Here is a 19,766-nt window from a genome sequence, read left to right as displayed (position 1 = left end):
CTTGGTACTTATCTATTCAACAAAATCAAAAAAAAAATATTCAAGAAACTTTCGGTCAACTCTAAAATTCAAGGGCTTGTATTTGGTTATGCCCTAAGTTATCAATTCAACCAATTCTTGCAATTTTTCTTGAACATCCCCTTCTTTTTTTATTCATACAATTCATTAAAAACAAGATTTCTTTTTTTTTTTTTACTCTAGGTTGAAATCAAGAAAATAAAAAATGAAGATCAAGAACACAATTTTTATTTGATGTGTTAGGCAAAATTAAGAAACTAAGTTAGATGAAATTTAATTTTTTTTATAGGGTTTTGGCGTAAACTTTAAAATAATAAGAAAAGAACGCACTTTTTTAAAGAAATAAGACCTTGGCCTAAACTAGAAAGAAAAAAAATCAAGAAATAACACAAACTAAAGATTAAAGGGATATAACCTGATAATAGCACAAGCTTTGATATCAACTTATGCAGACACCTCCCAAAATATGCTAAAGTCATATTTAAATGGTTTGCAACTTGACCCAATAAAAACCTATCTTGGAGAATCAAAGTTATACACAATAATCACCCTTACACTATACGTGTAAAAAGACGCGAACGAGTAGTATAAAATCACGACAAAGTTGATCACTTCTTTGAAGAGTTTGCAAGTCCAATTAAAAACTTAGTATGAGAAACACTCAATCTCGCAAAAGATAGCAAGAATAATAATTTTTTTTTATTAAAAATAGTCTAATAGTCTAACGTCAAAAAGTCTCTACAAAAAAAATATATTTAAACTAGAAAGAATCTTAAATATAATAGGATATCCTTATGGATGTGGAAATCTAATAAATAATAATAATCCAATGACCTCAAATTTAAATAAAGACTATAATATCTCTAAAAGGTCTAATAATTAAAAGATAAATAAAACAATAGCTCAACTAATTTAAATAAGAATAAAGTCTTCTTTATAATTTATTGGTATAATCAAAGCCTAACTTTAAACGCGTGGTTCTCTCTCTTCTTAATGAATTAGAAGGAGTTCCATTTGCCAATGAAAAGTTATGTATGTCCACTTTCCAATGCAACTGGAATCACACTAAATTCTTTTTTTAGCTCCAATTATTACCAAATAAGTAGAGAAAGGTCAAAATTGGCAAATTTAAATTTTTTTTATTCCAATTTTTTTGTAATGTCTAAATGCTCACCAACAAGCCTTTCTTAAACATGAATTAAATTAATCAAGGTATATTCTTTATTATTTAATATCTTTTTAAAGTTCACCTTGTACTATGTATCTTGAAGAAATCCATTAAAAGCCTTTTTGAATTTTTTAGCTAGAACAACTAGAACCTCTAACAGATCTTTTAGTGTTGCTTGGATCACATTAGAAAGGTCATTATAGTTATCCAAGTTGGCCTTGACAAAGACACGACTTTGAAGAGATAAGTGTGTAACACTCGATGACATAATGGAAAGTCTCACTTAGTGGCAGTGATTTTTGTTCTTAGTAGCTCATACAATTATTAATCTCATATCTTGCTTGGGTCTTTTTCAGTGAAAACCAAGCGAGCAAGATTCAGAAGAGACTGATGCAATAGCCATTTTATATGGCTAAGGCTTATTGAGGAGTGCTTTTCATTGTAGCTCCTTTGAAGAGTTAAAGTATGATGCCTCCTTTACATGTTGTTTTGTCTTGTTTCTTTATGAAACTAGAGTTGTCTTTATGCACCTGGTGCATTTAATAAAGTTGTTTTTTTTTCTAATTGATGAAAAGGAAGAGTGTAAAGTTGTTCTTATATAGACATTGTTAAGCACTTGCACTTGATAAGAGAGTTGATGGAGATCGACTATAGTTTCTATGGTAGGGAGATCAAACAATCTCCCCCGTCTTAGAATTTCAGCGGTCATTGAAAGAACTTTTAGTAATGAGTGAAATGAAAATAATCTAGCTTTTAGTTCAAGTTTGTATAGACAACGCCACTAATGATGTGATGAAAAATTTGGCTTTCCATGGTTATGTCTTTAGCTGATGATTGTTCTTAAATATAGGCCTTTACTATAGCCTAAATGGTTCCTGTAAAACAAGTCTCTTATATGAACAAGAGACACTCTAATACTTAGGTTAGTAAATGTAAGAGGAGAAAATAATGTACAAAAAAGTAAAATATAATGGATTGTATAGAATATATATTTGTAAGTTGTGTGTTTTCTCCCATGAACTTTTATGACATGTTGTATGGTTATTTCTAGTTTATGGAATTATTAGGTGGTTAATGATGGCTCTTTGAATTATTGGATGGTTAATGGTGGTTCTGAGAATTTTTAGGTGGTGGTGGTGGTTCATGGAATTGTTGGGTGATTAATGTTCATGTATGAAAATTATCTTATTTGTCTTACTTGTTGACCAATGTATTTATAAATTTTGGTCATGTTTGCATACCTTATTATAATTACAATACCTGAGTGTGTGTAGATAATAGAGTTTTACTATTGGTAAAGAAGTTGGTGGTTATCAGTGTCACAAAATAACCATTAACAAGAAATGTAGTGCCTGTTTGTATATAAAAGTATGGTGTTTGCACTAAGAATCTATATGTTGAACAATATTAGGAACTAAAAACACATAGAGGCAACGATCCTAGAAACTAAAAATATGCATAAATGTGTGTGTCAGGTAGGGATAACCTAGCTTGGTAAGGAAGAAAAACATGGAAAAAGGAAGAAAGAAGAGAGAGAGAGAGAAACACCAACCATTTTGGCTTGTCTTGGTCCAAACAACTAGAAAAGTTATTTTTATGTGCCATCAGTTACATATACATTTTATTGTACCTTTATTTTTTTATTGAGAAACGCAAAAATATTTTTAAAAAACAATCATCATCAAACTCCTCTTATCAAGTGAAACTCATTAAAACTAAGATCAATTATTTTTATTACTATAATATGGTCAATCAAAAACTTTTTCTCTTCTCCATAGTTTTTTATGACTTTCTCTCTCTTCTCTCAAATCTAGAAACTAAAAAATAAACAAAATGAATTTTTGGGCTAAAATAAAAATTCTAAAAACTTCTAGATTGACCATGTATTTTCTTCGTTTTCTACATCATGGTCCTCTGTCTTTTAATTTTGTCTTTCTACTATAATTTAAAATATTATCTCATGAAATTAGGCCACAAAAGGATTAAATAAATAAATAAATAACTCCTAAGATGAGGTTTTTTTTAAAAAAAAATGAAAAACTAGAGGAGATGAGTTTCATAGTGAAATAGTTGGGAAAAACCCTAGTTCTCTTAATATATTTGTTAATTATTAATCCATTTTTATAGTTTCACAAATAATTAAATAGTGTATGTGTATATAAAGGTAAGAAGGCTTAGTCATCTACTATGGACCAAGACTCATTGCATTATGAATTACTACAATATGATGATTGTTTTGCCCTTCATAGTAACAAACTTGAAACTGAGGGCAAAATGATCTTTTCACAAGGTTCATTTGGTATTATCAAATTGATTAGGGGTGCATTGATCTTTTGAAAAACATTTACATAGTGAAATGACAGAATTACTCTTAAAAAAAAATTCTAAAATGGTGTCTAATGGCTTTTACGTCTTTTTAATTTTATCAGCACAGTGAAATGATATAATTACCCTTAAAATAAAATAAAAAATCTTATGCTTGCATACAAGGGTGTTTTCATCTTTTCATTATGGTTTTTGGTAATAAACAATTTCTTTTAGGTGATATTTGGTAATTTAACAAATATAAATATTATTTAAAAAAAAATCAGACACATGCATGTCACGCATCCGTGCCTGAGGTGTGTTCTGGTAATCAAATATTATACATACTAACCCGGGTAGACTCGAGTCGGGTTTTTCTGATCTTTATTGGATTATATTTTAAAAAAATTATGTTCTTTAATATTTTATTTGCTAAAAATTGATATTTGATTTTTTTTCCATTTTACTTAACATGGGGTTATCAAGTTCATATTTAATATTTTTCTTTATTATCATGTAAGATCCTTCAATATTTGATTTTTTTTAATAGATTGATTTTAATATCCTTTGAAATTTGATTGTTTGAGAATTGGTGTTCATGTTTTTTTTTTTACTTTCCTTTCTATAGGGTTATCTCAATTTTATGTCCATAATTGCGATGTTAGTTGGTTAACTTAATTTGACTTGATTTTTTTTTTAAATTTTTGTCAATTATATCATTCAACATTAAGTTATTTGCTAATTGAACTTCAAGATTTTATTTAGTTTGCTTTCGGCGGAGTTACCCCGGTGTCACGACTAAGTTTTATATTTGACATGCTAACTTGGATAAGCTTGGGTCAAATTTTTTTTACCATTTTTCATTGTTATTTATATTCGCTTTATTTATCATCATTTTATTTTTTTTATTCATGTTACTAAATTATTTGAGCTTATTATAATCAGTCAAGTTAATGACCTAAATGTCTTTACAGTAATAGTATTTTCTCATATTAGTCATTCCATCCATCCAATATATGTTGTAAATCACACAATTTTGAATAGAGATTAATGTTTTATTTCAAGAACAACTTTTTTTAACATCAAGGAATTGATTACTATGGAATAAGAGTCGTATGGTATGCTCGCGGTGAATATAATGTTTCTTTTAAACATTTATCATCTCATAATTTAAAGGCTATTACTGAAAAAATTAAATTAAATTTATTATAATTATACAATTTCATAAAAAAAAAACAATTAGAGTTAAATAATTGTTTTAAGGTTACATATGGTTTTAGATTTAGATCCCGTTTGTTTTCGCGTTTCAAAAGCACTTTTAAAAAAAATAAATTTTATTATATTTTTTATTTGCCTCAAATTAATTTTTTGTGCTTTTTAATCGTTTTGATGTGTTAATGTCAAAAATAATTTTTTAAAAAAATATTATTTTAATATATTTTTAAGTAAAATTTATTTTTTAAAAAAATACTATTATATTTCTAAACATCGAATGATTTATCCTTTGGAATAAAAGTTTGGTGCCCCTTTAGTAGGTTATGGTACATTTTTCCTGTTGGTTAGAGATTGAGACTCTTTGATATTTTTGGATGGTAGAAATCTTTTGTCAATTGGACATATGATAGTACAACTCATTCCCTCATTGCTTTATGATGGTTCTTGACATTCCTCCTTGGATAGTCTTAGTACACTTTTGGTAACGTTTATGAAGATATTATTTGCTACTTGCAAAGTCATTATGCACCTTTATTTTAAAAGGGTTCATCCAATTTTTTCAATATAGTAAGTTTTAATTCTCTTCTTAGTTCTTAATATTGGTATACTATAAAGATGGTGATGTATTTGTTTGATTTATATCATCAATAAAATTACTATTTTTTTAATTAAAAATTAATTTATTCACTTTTAAACCTCTTTAATTTTGTTTGGAAACATACTTGAGGTTGAGGAAAATTTAAAGGGATGACATTTAACTCTTAGTATGTATTTAATAATGTAGCGTAAGTGATTTAAAAGTTTATTTATATTAAAATTTTATTTATATTAAAAATATCTAAAAATAATATCAAGTTAAATAACGTCTAAATATACTTTGAAAAGTATTATTAAGCATAATGTAAACATATTGTCATGTTATTAATTGTCCCCACCAATACAATTTATTTAATAATTTTAATTATACTTAACATAAATAAATCTTGATTTGAAATGGTTAAAGTGTATATTATTAAAGAACCAAACACACAAACATAAATAATTGTTTCACTAACCATGAAAATTGATATAAAACAATATTGTTTTTCTTTTATTGTGTATCTACAAAGTCTTCCACAAAAAAAAACCACATGAATTGGTTAATCACCTCGCTATTATAGAAAAGTATCAAATATGGAGAATTCCAATCACCCCACTTCCAAAATTAAAATAAAAAAAATCATAAAAGATAAATAAAAATAACTACTTACAAACAAAAGGAAAATCATGAAATAATAGTAGTTAAACCTAACCTAACTTTGTGAGTTGATTCGAAAAACTCAAGATCTAAAGTCCGACTCGAGTTAGTTTCTAATTAAATCAATTAATAAATTAACTCGGGTTAGTTTCTAGATTTTACTCTTTTTTGATCTCCCTCCAAGAAACTCAATTACACAACTCCATGCTATTTGTTTTTCACCTTTTCAATCTGATCACAACACTTCAAATCTTCACAAATCAATCACTATTAATCTCCCTCAAGAAATTCAATTTAAGATTAATGTAGTTTGAATTTGAAAAGCTGATACATTAAATTTTTTAATTTACTGTGTTTTTGGATTGTGAAAATTAGTCAAGTGGATTTAGCTATAAAAAGCTAAAAAAATCTCATAAGTTTTGCTGGTTTTTGTCTTAAAAAAATCAAATTAAAGTAAATAGTTTGAATTAGTTTTTAATTTGTTACAGTGCTGAATATGTTTTAAAAAATGGTTTAATTAATTTTTTAATTAAAAATCAAAGTGAAAATGAAGCAGAGCAATTCTTTAAAGGTAGAGTCTCAAGTTCAAGGACTGAACTATCTTGGCTTAAAATGTTTAAAAATCAAGATTATTTAATTGAGTGCAATCGCATGATCCAGTTCGTGGGGCTGATCACAAGAGAAGTAGAAGTATGTTTGGGAATGTGGTTTCAGTTATTTTTTAAAGTGTTTTTCATTCAAAAATACATCAAAATAATGTTTTTTATTTTTAAAAAATTATTTTTAATATCAGCGCATCAAAACGATCCAAAAAAATTAAAAAATATTAATTTTAAATAAAAAAAATCAAAAAATTTGCCCACTCACGTTCTCAAACAGGTTCTAAACTGTAATCTTTACACGTGTTGACCTCTTAGTATATCCCTCCAGTCTACTAAATTCAAAACTGAAACTATTGAAACAATAAAGATTTCACATGAAAACATTTAGTGGGCCACCACCATGTGGGATGGTTGGTGACGTTAATTTTGGTCTCCTTCAAAAAACGCAACCCCACTTGAGCCAAACACGCCTTAAAAATATTAATTTGAGATTAGTTGGTTTTGGTGGTCATGAGTAACAATCTTCTTACCCATTATTACGTTAAAAGGATACACGCGCGCGCATATATATATATATATATATATATATATATATATATATATATATATATATATATATATATATATATATATATATATATATATATATATTAGATAATTTAATAAAAAAACATATTAAGCAAATAGAAGAAGAAAGATATATAATAAAGGCTATAGTTTATATACAAAATTTACATTTTGTAAAAATAATACTCCCTTGCTTCTTAAAAACTTTTTTTATTTCCAATTTCCAAGTTAAATATAATTAATTTTATTTTTTCTACATTGTTAATATTATTGTTTATGCAATCATCCATCTTTCATGAAATTAAAATTATTTAGCGTTTGATTATTATTTCGGGACAGAAGAAACGAAGATAGTAAAAATAAAAAAATAAAAGAGAAAAAGAGAACAAATATAAAATTATGTATAGCAGTAGTGTACAAGATAAATTAATTGTCTCTTTATCTTGTTTGGTTATGGTAAACAATAAAAAAAAAATTATTATGCCCTTAGTATATATATTATTGTCAAACTTGCATATTTTAAAAAAAAATTAGATATTATTTTTGTTTTTCTTTAGTTTATATTGAGTGTTGAAATTAATAATTTTATAATAACTCTAGTTATAAAATCGGGATCGGCTCAGTAGGTCGACTTAAGACCTGATCGACTTAAGGTCTAGATCGGCCTGATTTTTAAAAATAGAGGAAAGATTGACCCGAACTGTCCCGGTCAAAACCAGAGTCGACTAGAGATAAAACACAAGTCAAAAACCTATTGAATTTTTTGGAATTTGTTTTTGTTGAAATGAAGTCGCTTTGATTTTTTTGTTAAAATAAAATTTGGGCCAAGCCGAATTGACTCTCCTAACTCGTGACCTAGTCCTTACCCCTGGTCAACTCTCAAGTCAAGGTTTAAAAATATGATAGTAATAACCTTTACTCATTTATTAACTCAAGCCAACCCGAATTAACTCTCCCGGCTTGTAATTCGAGTCTTGCTCTAGATTAATCTCTAAGTTGGGTTTTAAAACTATGATAATAACCACTTATATCCTTATATTAACCCTCTCAGGCCTTGTTCGATTTCAACCTCCAAGTTGAGTTTTTAAATTATAATAATAATCTTTTTTATTTTTATGTTGACTTTCTTAGGCCTTGTCCTGTTTCAACCTCCAAGTTGAGTTTTTTAATTATAATAATAATTATTTTTATCATTATATTGATCTAAGTGAACGTTCAACCCAAGTTGTGAACTAGGTTTTGTTTTGGATCAACTCTCGAGTCAAGATTTTAAAATATGATAGTAATCATGTTTACCCATACATTAACTCAAGTCAACCCGAGTTAATCCTCCCGACCAATAACTCGGGTCTTGCCCCAAATCAATCTTCGAGTCAAATTTTAAAATTATGATAATAATCACTTTTTATCATTATATTAACCCTCACAGGCTTTGTCCTGTGTCAACCTTCAAGTTGGGTTTTTAAAATATAATAATAATTATTATTTTTATGTTGACCTAGGTCAACCTAACCCATGACCTAGACTTTATTCCTAGTTGAGTTTTAAAATTATGATAATAAGTATTTTTATTTTAATACAGGTCTATCTAAGTTGACTCTCTTAACTCGTGACCCGAGTCTTGTTCCAGACCAACCCTCAAATTAGGTTTAAAATCATAATAATAACTATTTTTATCTTTACATGTCTTAGTTATAATAATTTCAGAATTGAGAGTTTCTTATAATATATTTTTAAAAAATATATTGTTTTTTAGACATGTCAACTTTTTATTTTTTAAATTTTTTATTTTTTAAATCAATAAATTCACTCTAAAATTATTCCATAACATATTTAATTTTATATTTGTGTCTATGTCTCTTAAACTAAACATATTTTATATTTACTAGGAGTGTTAATGATCTGTTCAATCTATTTTGAGCTTAAAAATCCAACTAAACTAGGATTTATAATTTATTAAAAATATGACCAAATCAAACTAAAAATAATTCAAATCAATGTGGTTCGGTTCGGTTAAAGTTGGTTTTTTTAACATTAAAAACCACATAAAAATCAGAAATCAAACACTTAGATAAAGCCTGCAAAATGTAAAAGGGATAGTTTGGTGTTAACAGTAAGGATAATCAAAGAAAAAAGAATAAAGCCTACAAGTTTGAATGCTTTTGACATCATATTGTTTTCTCTTGGATTTGTTTTATCTGGGTTGTCCGAGAGCATCTCTAATGGAGTTGTTAAATGGACAACCAAAAATAAAAAAGTAATATTTTGACTTTTTTTTGCTTATTTTTTATACTCCAAGGGAAAAGCCAAACAAAATGCTAAAATGTATTTTCTTTTCCACAAATGCTATTCTTATATATCTCTCAAAAGAGCCAAAACTAACAAAGTGAGGCCAACAAAAGAATAAGCCAATTAAATCTAGCCATGTAAAAAAAAGTAACATCAAAATTATTAAAAAAAATAAAACACTTATTTATTTCACTATAATAGAATTGGCTTTTCAAATGGCTTTTTTTCCATTGGAATATACATGATAAAAAAACTATATTTATATTATTCAAAATAGTATTTTATCAATTTGCCTATTTGAAATAGCATCTCCAAGAAGAGTGGAGAGGGAGCGAGGCTTGTTTTTGGGGCTTTAGCGTATAAGATTATAGAGACAGAGAGGGAGAGTGGCTACAGGAAGAAAGGAAATTAGCGGAATAGGGTTTCAGATAAAAATAAGCTTTTTATATCTGTGTTTGGTTTATAACATCTTTCCGAACTGCGTTACCTTAAATTTTTAATTTTTTTATTAAAATTTAATTTTTTATATTTTTATATTGTTATGATATGTTGAATTTAAAAATAATTTTAAAAAACTAAAAAATTATTATTTTTACGCATTTTAAAGCAAAAGGCACTTTCAACCGTAACCGCTACCACAATCCCAAACAGACAGTTTAAACTGAATCGATATAGTTTGGTTTAGTTCAATCAGTTTTAAACTTTTATAACCGAAATCGAATCAGATTTGATTTTTTTTTGGTTTTTTAATTGGTTGATTTGTTTTTCTTTCTCAATTTAATTTTTCTGGTTAGTTTTTTTTTCTCGGTTTAATTAATTTTTTATTTTTTTCAAACAACTCTAATCTTCATTATCTTCATCATTTTTATCCTAAGACAATAACCAAACACTATTATATATCCTTTTATTACTAGATTTCAAGTAAGCCTCTTTTCTATTTAGAAGGTGTTTGAGAGTGTGGTAATGGTTGCTTTTCAAAGTGTTTTTTACTTGAAAATGTATCAAAATAATATTTTTTTATTTTATTTTAAAAAAATTATTTTTAACACTAACACATTAAAAAAATCTAGAAACATAAAAAAATAAATTTTTTTTTTAAATATCAAACCTTTTAAAAACTTCATTTAAAACGCAATTCCAAACAACATCTATATTAGTATTACCCTTCACGTTTAAAAAATGTGTTTAGTATCTTCATTCCATCACTTGGACATTAACATGCCCAACAAATTGCATATGCAACCCATGTATGTCAATTCTTTCTCAATTTATTTAATCTAAACGTGCCATATGTTAGTTTTCTTTAATTTGGTTATAGGTTGTTATAGATAGATGTATTTCTCGTTGACTATATATAAAATGATGTAGATTATATATCTATACATGAGATTGAGATTGCTTGAGGCGTTAAACAATGTTTGGTTTCAAAGTGTTTTTTAAAGCATATTTAAAGGTGTGTTTGGAAATACGGTTTAAATTGTAGTTTAAAAATTTTATATTATTTATTTAAAATAAATTTTTAAAAATAAAAAAATTTTATTTTGATGCATTTCTAAGTGAAAAACACTTTGGACCGTCACCGGTACCACAATCTCAAACAGACCCTTAAAAGATAAAAACCACAATTATGATATTCATCCTAGTTGACAAGTTAATCCAGGACCTAAACAACTAAAGGCCTTGGTCGAGTCTCAAACCATAAAAACACAAAGGTGCGATTGGTTTGGTCAAACTTGGATGACCTGTCGGGTCAACTCAAAACTTTTGTGACTTGGTGTAACTCGGGTGAGACTTTACTTTCTTTTTAAATTTTCTTTTAATAAATCTAAAAAATATAAAATTAATTTATGAATACTTAGCCTTATATTTTTTTATAGTCCATATCCACTTGGACTGTTTCTTAAATTTTCAACGTGGAATATAACTATATTATATTTCATGCCTCATATTTTTTTATAGCTAGCATTCACATAGATTGTTTCTTAATTTTTCGATGTGGGGTAACTATATATAACTTACATCTTTATGAATTGATTTTTAAGTTTTAAATATAGGATAACTATACTACACTTTATATTTTTTTTCTATGGTTTACATAATTGTTTCTTAACCTTTTGATTTGAAAAAACCATATTATATTTCATACCTTATAATTTATATCCATATGTATTATTTCAAAACTTTAAATATGCTTCTATAAAAGCATATATTCTGTGTTACCAAATATATATTTAAATAATAAGGTAGATAAAATAAGATCCATGTTAAGCAAACAAAAGAAGAAATATATATAATAAAAGCTTCAATTTTTATAAAAAATTCACATTTTGTAAAATAATATTCCCTTGCTTCTTAAAATCTTCTTTTTTACTCCTAAGTTAAATATAATTAATTTTATTTTTTTCTACATAGTTTATGTAGTTGTTGTAAGATCGCACATATGCAAATCATCCATCTTCCTACTTACTTTATCATATTACCCTTCACGTTTAAATAAATGTGTTTGTTATCTTCCTTCTATCACTTGGACATTAAATTGCATATGCAACCCATGCATGTCTATTCTTTCTCGGTTTCTTTAATTTAGTTATTGGAAGTGCCAAATAAATGCATTTCTTGTTGATTATATATAAAATGATGAATACAATGCTTGACATTGTGTTTGAAAGTATTTTGTTTTTTCAGTTTGGTTTATTTTTAATTAAACCAGTTTGGTTCGGTTGAGGTTTTTTTATTTTAAGTTTATGAAACCGAAACCGAATCGAACCAAATATTTTTTTAAATATTCTAATCGGTTTAATCGGTTTTTTTTCATGATTCAGTTTTTTTAATTATTTTTTTAAAGTTTTCTCGGTTTAATCGATTTAATGGTTTTTTGCTCACCTCTAAATATGACAATGATTGTTTTTCAAAGTGTTTTTTACTTGAAAAACATCAAAATAATATATTTTTTATTTTTTAAAATTTATTTTTTTTACCAGCACATCAAAACGATTCAAGAACATCAAAAAAATTAATTTAAATTAATTTTTTTGATTTTTAACAATTTTTTTTTTATTTTAAATTAATTTTTTTGAACTGAAAAGTTTGGAAAACAAGATCCTTTCTCATTACATCATTTATACCTATTATTCAACCTAAATTACGTTATAGATGAGTTTGAAGTTGTTATTCTAAGTTAGTATTCTATAAATTCATCTAAATATTAAATTTAAGATGTGTCAAATTTAGGGAGTGTTCGGAAGTATAATAACAATTATTTTTTAAAATGTTTTTTGTTTAAAAATATATTAAAACAAAATATATTTTTTTATTTTTAAAAATTATTTTTGATATTAACAAATTAAAACAATAAAAAATAATTTTAAATCAAATAAATCAAATTTTAATTAAACATGATTTGAAGCACAATTCCGAACTACAACTTAGTTATTATTAACTAAACCATTAAAGCCCAAGTGAAAAAAAGAAAAAAGAAAAATGGAGTGTAATTGATACACATGAGTTTTATGTGTGATTTTAACCGAGCAAATTTAACATCAAAGCGAGGAGGAAGAGATGAGCACCGGCACAGAGCAATGGTTAGGAGAATGACCTAATTGAAATATACCCAATAGTTAGAGGGCGTAATTGTAGTTTTTCCCTAATCAATTTTTTTTAAATAGACAAACCCTATCTACAGTAAGAATCACACGTGCGCCACACGTGCTGGAGGCGCTGGTCCCCTCTTTGTCTTCAAAAATTCAAAATCTCCTACACAACATGAAGTCCTTCATATTTACTCAACTCTAACTCTTGTCTCTCTGTCTCCTCCACTTCACTCTCTCTCTCTATCCTTTTTTTTTTTTTTTTTGTAACATTACAAAAAGTGATTTGGTTCTAATAATCTTCTGAATTGCTTCCGTTTCTCGCTCTAATCCAAAACGTTTCAATTTGAATTTCTTTTTCTTATTTCGCCCAGAGAAAGCAAAAAGGGGGCAAATAAATCAAGAATCTCTCTCTTTATAGAAATACAGAAACGGAGAGAGGGAGAGGGAGTGTGTGATATGAACAACGGAATGGGAAGGCAGAGATCTCATCATCAAAGACAGTACTCATCTTCTGATAACAACAGCAACGGCAACGGAATGTTTCTGGAAAATGGGAGATGGCTTCAATCTGCTGGTCTTCAGCACCTTCAAAATAACAACTCTTCCTCCTCCTCTTCCTCTTCTTTAATTCCTCCTCTTCAGGTTTTATTCCTTTCCCCTGATCTTTTAATTTCTTCTTCTTCTTTTTATACTTTTCCCATTTTGCTTTGAGTCTACTCTCTTTGTTTGCTTCCTCATAAAACAACGGGGCTGGTACAAATTTTGAATCTTGGAGTGTTGCTTCCTCATAAAACAACGGGGCTAGTACAAATTTTGAATCTTGGAGTGTTTCGTGAAATGTTATTGGTTTCTTAAGGATTTTCTTTTTTCTTTTTCTATATATATATATATTTGCTTTAGATCGGGAGTTGACTATAATGGGTGTTCGATGGAATGGAAACTACAGATCTGGTCCTTTTGATTCCCTTGATAATGCAAGTAAAGTAAAGAGAACATGAGTAAAACTGAAAAGAACTTCTTTTTTCTTTTTATTTTTTGACAAAATGGTGATTTTCCTTTATTGGGTGTTGCTGTGTCTCAACAATGGTGGAACTGGATGCAGGACTATAATCTCTATGGTGGTGGAGGAGGAGGGCAGGCATTGAGAATGTATGGGAATGCGCAAAGCAGTTTTAGTAGGGGAAATGAGTTTTATTCGGAGCCAACAACACCTCCTGTTAGTTCAAGAGCTTCGAGCCAGAGGAAGAACGGGGAGGACTCACCAAATGAGTTCAGTCCTGGGCTCTTAGATCTGCATTCTCTTGACACCGAGTTGCTTCCCGAGGTGGGTAACCTGTCATTTTCTAGTGATTCAGTAATGCGGTTTTGGATGTTTGAGTGAGTGTACGTTAATGGGGCACCCAACAATTGCATCTAACCATCTTCCAATCAATTAAACTTCTACTTTTTCCATTTTTTTTATATTTTCTTTTTTACCAACATGGAATGAATTTGAGCTTGAATATTTGCACTAGTATCGAACTCTTCTGTTTCAAGAATCGATGTTCTAGCTACTTTCAAATTTATAAGTGCTTCTAAACGATATTCTGATTTTTGGGCTCGGTTGCTAATGAAGAACATCTTATCTTGCATCTAATAAAAGATTTTTAAATCCCAAGCCCTTATGACTCTTTTGTGCATATTTGGATTTCGAAAACATTTCTTGAAAAATAGAGAAGAGCTTTACGTTTTTGAAACCAGTTCCATTCATAACCAAACACTTGCATTACATGGATTTTGTGATTTTCCAAAAATTGAAAATACAATTAAAGAATGAAAAGGTGAATCTTCTTTATTTTGTTGACATGCGCAAGAATTTTTCAAAAGAAGTTGAAGGTAGTATACATGTCGTTGCATCAAGAAACAATGATAATATAGTGCCGGCTCTTTAGCACTCCATCACATTCACACAATACGCTTTGCTCCTTAGTCTTGAATAAATGATTTGGGATTTCACAATGCAGTTTGGTGCTATGACTTTTTGTCCATTTTTATGCTAAGCTTTCTGTATTTCATGGTTAGTTGCAAGTTCCAGGCTTGTATGATGGTTCTTCTCCTTTTCATCCTGTTCGAGGAAGAAGCTTTGATGATTCTTACCCTTACATTTCAAACAATAAACAAACTGGCAGAGCTCCTGGCTTGCCTGATAACAACCTCCTGAAAAGCTTTGTTGCAGACAAAGAGAAGACAAGTTCTGTTGCAAAGATCAAAGTAGTGGTATGTTTCTTTTTTTGTGTTGTTTCGTTTACCTGTATTTGTTGACATCTCCCCTCTGTCTTAAATACAATGCTTACCAGGTTAGCCATTGTTGGCAGCTTTGTGAACCTTGATAATTCTCTCCGCATTTCATTTATAGAGGAACTTGATTTCCTGGCAATGTTAATAATGTTTCTTCTTAATGCAGCATCTGACTTGCTTGTAAGAATGTCTTTAAACATTAATATTGTTATGACAAGTGATGTTTTCTAATGCAGGTGCGCAAGAGACCATTGAATAAAAAGGAACTGGCAAAAAATGAAGAAGATATTATAGACACACACTCCAATTCTCTGACAGTTCACGAGACTAAACTTAAGGTAACTGTTATAACACTTTTGAAGAAGTCAGATAAATAATTAGGTCAAATCACTGACAGCTGATCAAGGATCTTTGTCTCCCAATTGGTCCTTGACAATATAAAATGAATTAACACAGGATGAAGTTCATCAAACAAAATAGTTGGGCCAAATTCATCAATGAAGACATTTAGGAGTAGATATTAGATACATAAAACAACAAGAAAAGAGGTTCAAATGCAATCTTAATGGCCACAGTTCTTCTAATGATTATTTTAGCCTTATCTATAAGAAGCTTGATTTGTCCATTTTTTGTTCAATTTGATGCTTTGCTCTCCCCTGTTATTTATTGATATTTCAATTAATAATTCTTCTATAGATTTGTAGAGTTTTTTCCTATGATAAGTGTCTTTGTAGTAATTCTGGATATCAATATTCAACAGGTTGACCTAACAGAATACGTTGAGAAGCATGAATTTGTCTTTGATGCAGTGCTCAATGAGGAGGTCTCGAATGATGAAGTGAGGAAAATGCTCTTCATAATGACTAATGAATTTCATAATAATGCTAGTGTTCTCATAGCTTATGCGGGATTTACTTAATCTCTTTAGGTTTATCATGAGACAGTGGAGCCCATAGTTCCAATAATTTTTCAACGGACCAAAGCAACTTGCTTTGCATATGGGCAAACAGGTGAATTGCTGTCTCTGAAATATAAGATGGATGCTTTTACACGCTTGCTTTTGGACACATCTTTTTTTTGTTGTTGTTGAATCTAGCGAATTCTAATATAATAATTCTTTGTTGTTGTGTTCTTTTTCTACATTTTTATAACTTTTCTTGGCAAGTTTATTCCATAATCCTGTGATTTTGTACTGAGGATTAATGTTTTTTGTATTTGCTCTTGAATTACCTAACTTTGATATGTTTTGTGCCTTCTCTTTATCACAATGCTTGATGACTTGATGGATAAACAATTTGGACTTTATCATTAGGTATTTTCTTTTGTTGCTTTATGCATTTTTCATTTTGTATGGCCTGCTCACATCACAGTGATTTGCTCTAAAATTATTAAAATCAAAATTCACAAATTTTGTTTGCACCTGCTAGTTTATAACGTCTTCCACCCATGTTGGTGAGAACCTCATATCATTTAACACAACTAGATTGTTGCTGTAAAACCAGCTTACTTGTTTTTTTTCCCTTTCATTCAGGGAGCGGAAAAACCTATACTATGAAGCCTTTGCCCCTTAAAGCATCTCGAGATATCTTGAGGTTGATGCATCATACTTACAGGAACCAAGGGTTTCAGCTATTTGTGAGCTTCTTTGAAATTTACGGAGGAAAACTATATGATCTTCTAAGTGATCGGAAGTTAGTTGACCTGCCCTTTCCTTCTCTTTTACATACTTTTCACTTTCTGAATTTGCTTAAATTTGAGACGTCTCTTTGTGCAGAAAACTTTGCATGAGAGAGGATGGTAAGCAGCAGGTTTGTATTGTGGGTTTGCAAGAGTACAAAGTATCAGATGTAGAGATCATTAAGGACCGCATTGAGAAGGGAAGTGCCACAAGAAGTACTGGCACAACTGGTGCAAATGAAGAATCCTCCCGTTCACATGCCATACTACAGCTTGCTATCAAGAGATCAGTTGATGGCAATGAGTCAAAGCCTCCACGCCCTGTTGGCAAGCTCTCCTTCATAGATCTTGCAGGAAGTGAGCGTGGTGCAGATACCACAGATAATGATAAACAAACAAGGTATGTCCACTCCCTTATCTTTGTGGTATTTTTTGCCACTGTTGACCATACAAGTTGGGCAATTGGTTTCTGTTTCATATTATGATAGTGAGGAGCACTCAGGAATATAATGCATATGGAGCTCAGTGTACCATTCAGAAATAGTGTTTGGCATGAGATATTTTTCCATGTGCAGCCTTGCATTATCTTAGGGAAGTAGAAATTGATATTTTCACTGATCATACTGGATTGAACAACCGGCCAATAAAAAAGGGATTGTTTAATCAATTGCTTGATAATAAAATTATCCTTAGGGAATATAGTTACAAGGCAATAAGAAATGTAGATATTTCAATGTTTTCTATTGTGTTTTATTTATGTAATCTGTCCCTTTCACCACTTAATGACTTGTAAAGTTGATTTCTATTTCGTAGTGTTTTCATCTCTAGTGTTCAGTTCATAGTTTACTGACCTTTCTTTATATGCTTTACTGACCTTTCTTTAATTTGGGTGGGTGGGTTTGTTTAATTTGGTTGTTTCATATATATGATGCAGGATGGAAGGTGCAGAGATTAACAAGAGTTTACTTGCATTAAAGGAGTGCATAAGGGCACTTGACAATGACAAGAGTCATATTCCTTTCAGAGGCAGTAAATTAACTGAGGTTCTAAGGGATTCTTTTGTTGGCAATTCACGCACTGTTATGATATCATGCATTTCACCAAGCTCAGGATCATGTGAGCACACTCTTAACACCTTGAGATACGCTGACAGGTACATGAAAATGATTTCAGTTGCAAAATATTTATGGTATGATTTAATCTGTTGCGAATCTTTCATACTGAATTTGCCAAGTTTTCACTCCAGGGTGAAGAGCCTTTCAAAAGGGAACGCTTCTAAGAAGGATGTATTACCCTCAACTTTAAACCTAAAGGAATCAACTACTGTTCCCTTGTCCTCAGTTTTACCTGTTGCATCCACATTTGAGGACGATGCAAATGATGCATGGCCAGAACAAGATGAAAGAGATGATTTTGAAGCATCAGAAGAAGATTCTTATGAACAGGAGAAACCAATATGGAAGGAGAATGGGAAGCTAGAGCCATACAATCTTTCCATTTCAGAGGATAAAATACAGAAACCCAATGGTCAGACAAAATGGAGGGATATGCCAAAATCTAATGTCAAGAACTCCCATTCAGATAATGATTTGAATGTGTTGCTACAGGTGATTTAGAAAAGAATAATTACTTAATGCATAAATTCTTTGAATGTGCTGAAACTGAAATTTGTTAACATTATTTTCTGTTGCATGTTCTCAGGAAGAGGAGGATCTTGTAAATGCTCATAGAAAACAAGTGGAAGAGACTATGAACATCGTGAGAGAGGTCTGTGATCTGGCCAGAGCATTCTTCATTCATTTTTTATTAGTATTGGTTTTGAAGGAAAAAAAATGTCCAAGGGCTTGTTACGAGTGAATATAAATGTTATTTATTTTCAATCTCGCAGGAGATGAACCTGTTGGTTGAAGCAGACCAACCAGGAAATCAGCTCGATGACTACGTTGCTAAACTGAATGCCATTCTTTCTCAGAAGGCTGCAGGTATACTGCAGTTACAGAATCGTCTGGCACACTTCCAGAAGCATTTGAAGGAGCATAATGTTTTAGTATCTTCTTCTGGCAACTAGATTCATGTGGAAGTGCATGCAGTTATTACCAATGGATGCTTCTTTTATTAGCTATTGCAATATTACTGGCCTGGTTGTGGATTTGGTCACGCAGTGCTTGAAATCTGGCACCTCATGCAGCAGTTTGTTGGATGATTCACTGGCCATTATGCTCTATGTGGTTTTAGGGGTTGGAGATTGAGAGATCAAAAGGATACCGTTAATCCTTCACATGATACTGTCTACAATTTTTCGTCCTCATTCTCTCCAACAAGTTATAAGTAAGCTATAGGGTTTGCATGCCCATCTGGCATGCTTTTGTAAAGCTATGGAGCAGTGTAATTAGATTCATTAATTAAATTAAATACTTCCTGCCTTCTATTCATTAATGTAAAATTGCTTCTCACTCTAGTTTGCTACTATACCAAGTTATGTTTGAGTGTTTTGGAATTACAGCAATTTTTGTTTTTTTGGATATGGTTTACTTGATAAAATATTAAATTAATGTTTTTTTTTAGTATTTTCTTTTTTTATATAATTTTGATGTCTTGATGAAAAGATAAAAAGCAATCTAAACCTTATATAAAAGTCCTAACCAATCCAAGGGCATTCTTTGCCCATCGCCAGTGGCGGAGGCTGGCAGGGATCCCAGTTCTTCCAAGGATTTTTTTTTTAAATTTTTTCCAGCTTCTTCTTTATATAAAATAACTGAAATTTTAACTTTTTTAAAATAATTTTTTTAATTTGACATTCTTTAATTTTTTTTTCTTGCTCC

General features: G+C 29.7%; 1 protein-coding gene across 2 annotated transcripts; it reads left to right on the top strand.

Moving 5' to 3' along the window:
- The first annotated feature begins 13,176 nt into the window (after positions 1–13,176).
- LOC133671539 (kinesin-like protein KIN-13B) lies at positions 13,177–19,413 on the top strand. 2 transcript variants are annotated; one of them, XM_062092320.1, is made up of 12 exons: positions 13,179–13,632; positions 14,093–14,314; positions 15,052–15,246; positions 15,504–15,605; positions 16,028–16,105; positions 16,196–16,277; positions 16,799–16,958; positions 17,042–17,344; positions 17,879–18,097; positions 18,191–18,551; positions 18,646–18,711; positions 18,833–19,413. In XM_062092320.1, exons 1-12 carry the CDS (start codon positions 13,447–13,449, stop codon positions 19,010–19,012), a joined length of 2,154 nt encoding a protein of 717 aa, XP_061948304.1. In that variant the 5' UTR covers positions 13,179–13,446; the 3' UTR covers positions 19,013–19,413. The 2 variants fall into 2 exon arrangements, with proteins under 2 accessions (XP_061948295.1, XP_061948304.1); XM_062092311.1 differs by having other exon boundaries at positions 13,177–13,632; positions 17,879–18,551.
- Positions 19,414–19,766: the final 353 nt, after the last annotated feature.

This window comes from Populus nigra, chromosome 1 (assembly GCF_951802175.1).
Source record: "Populus nigra chromosome 1, ddPopNigr1.1, whole genome shotgun sequence".
Taxonomy (NCBI): domain Eukaryota; kingdom Viridiplantae; phylum Streptophyta; class Magnoliopsida; order Malpighiales; family Salicaceae; genus Populus; species Populus nigra.
This window is presented reverse-complemented; position numbering and strand designations above follow the sequence as displayed.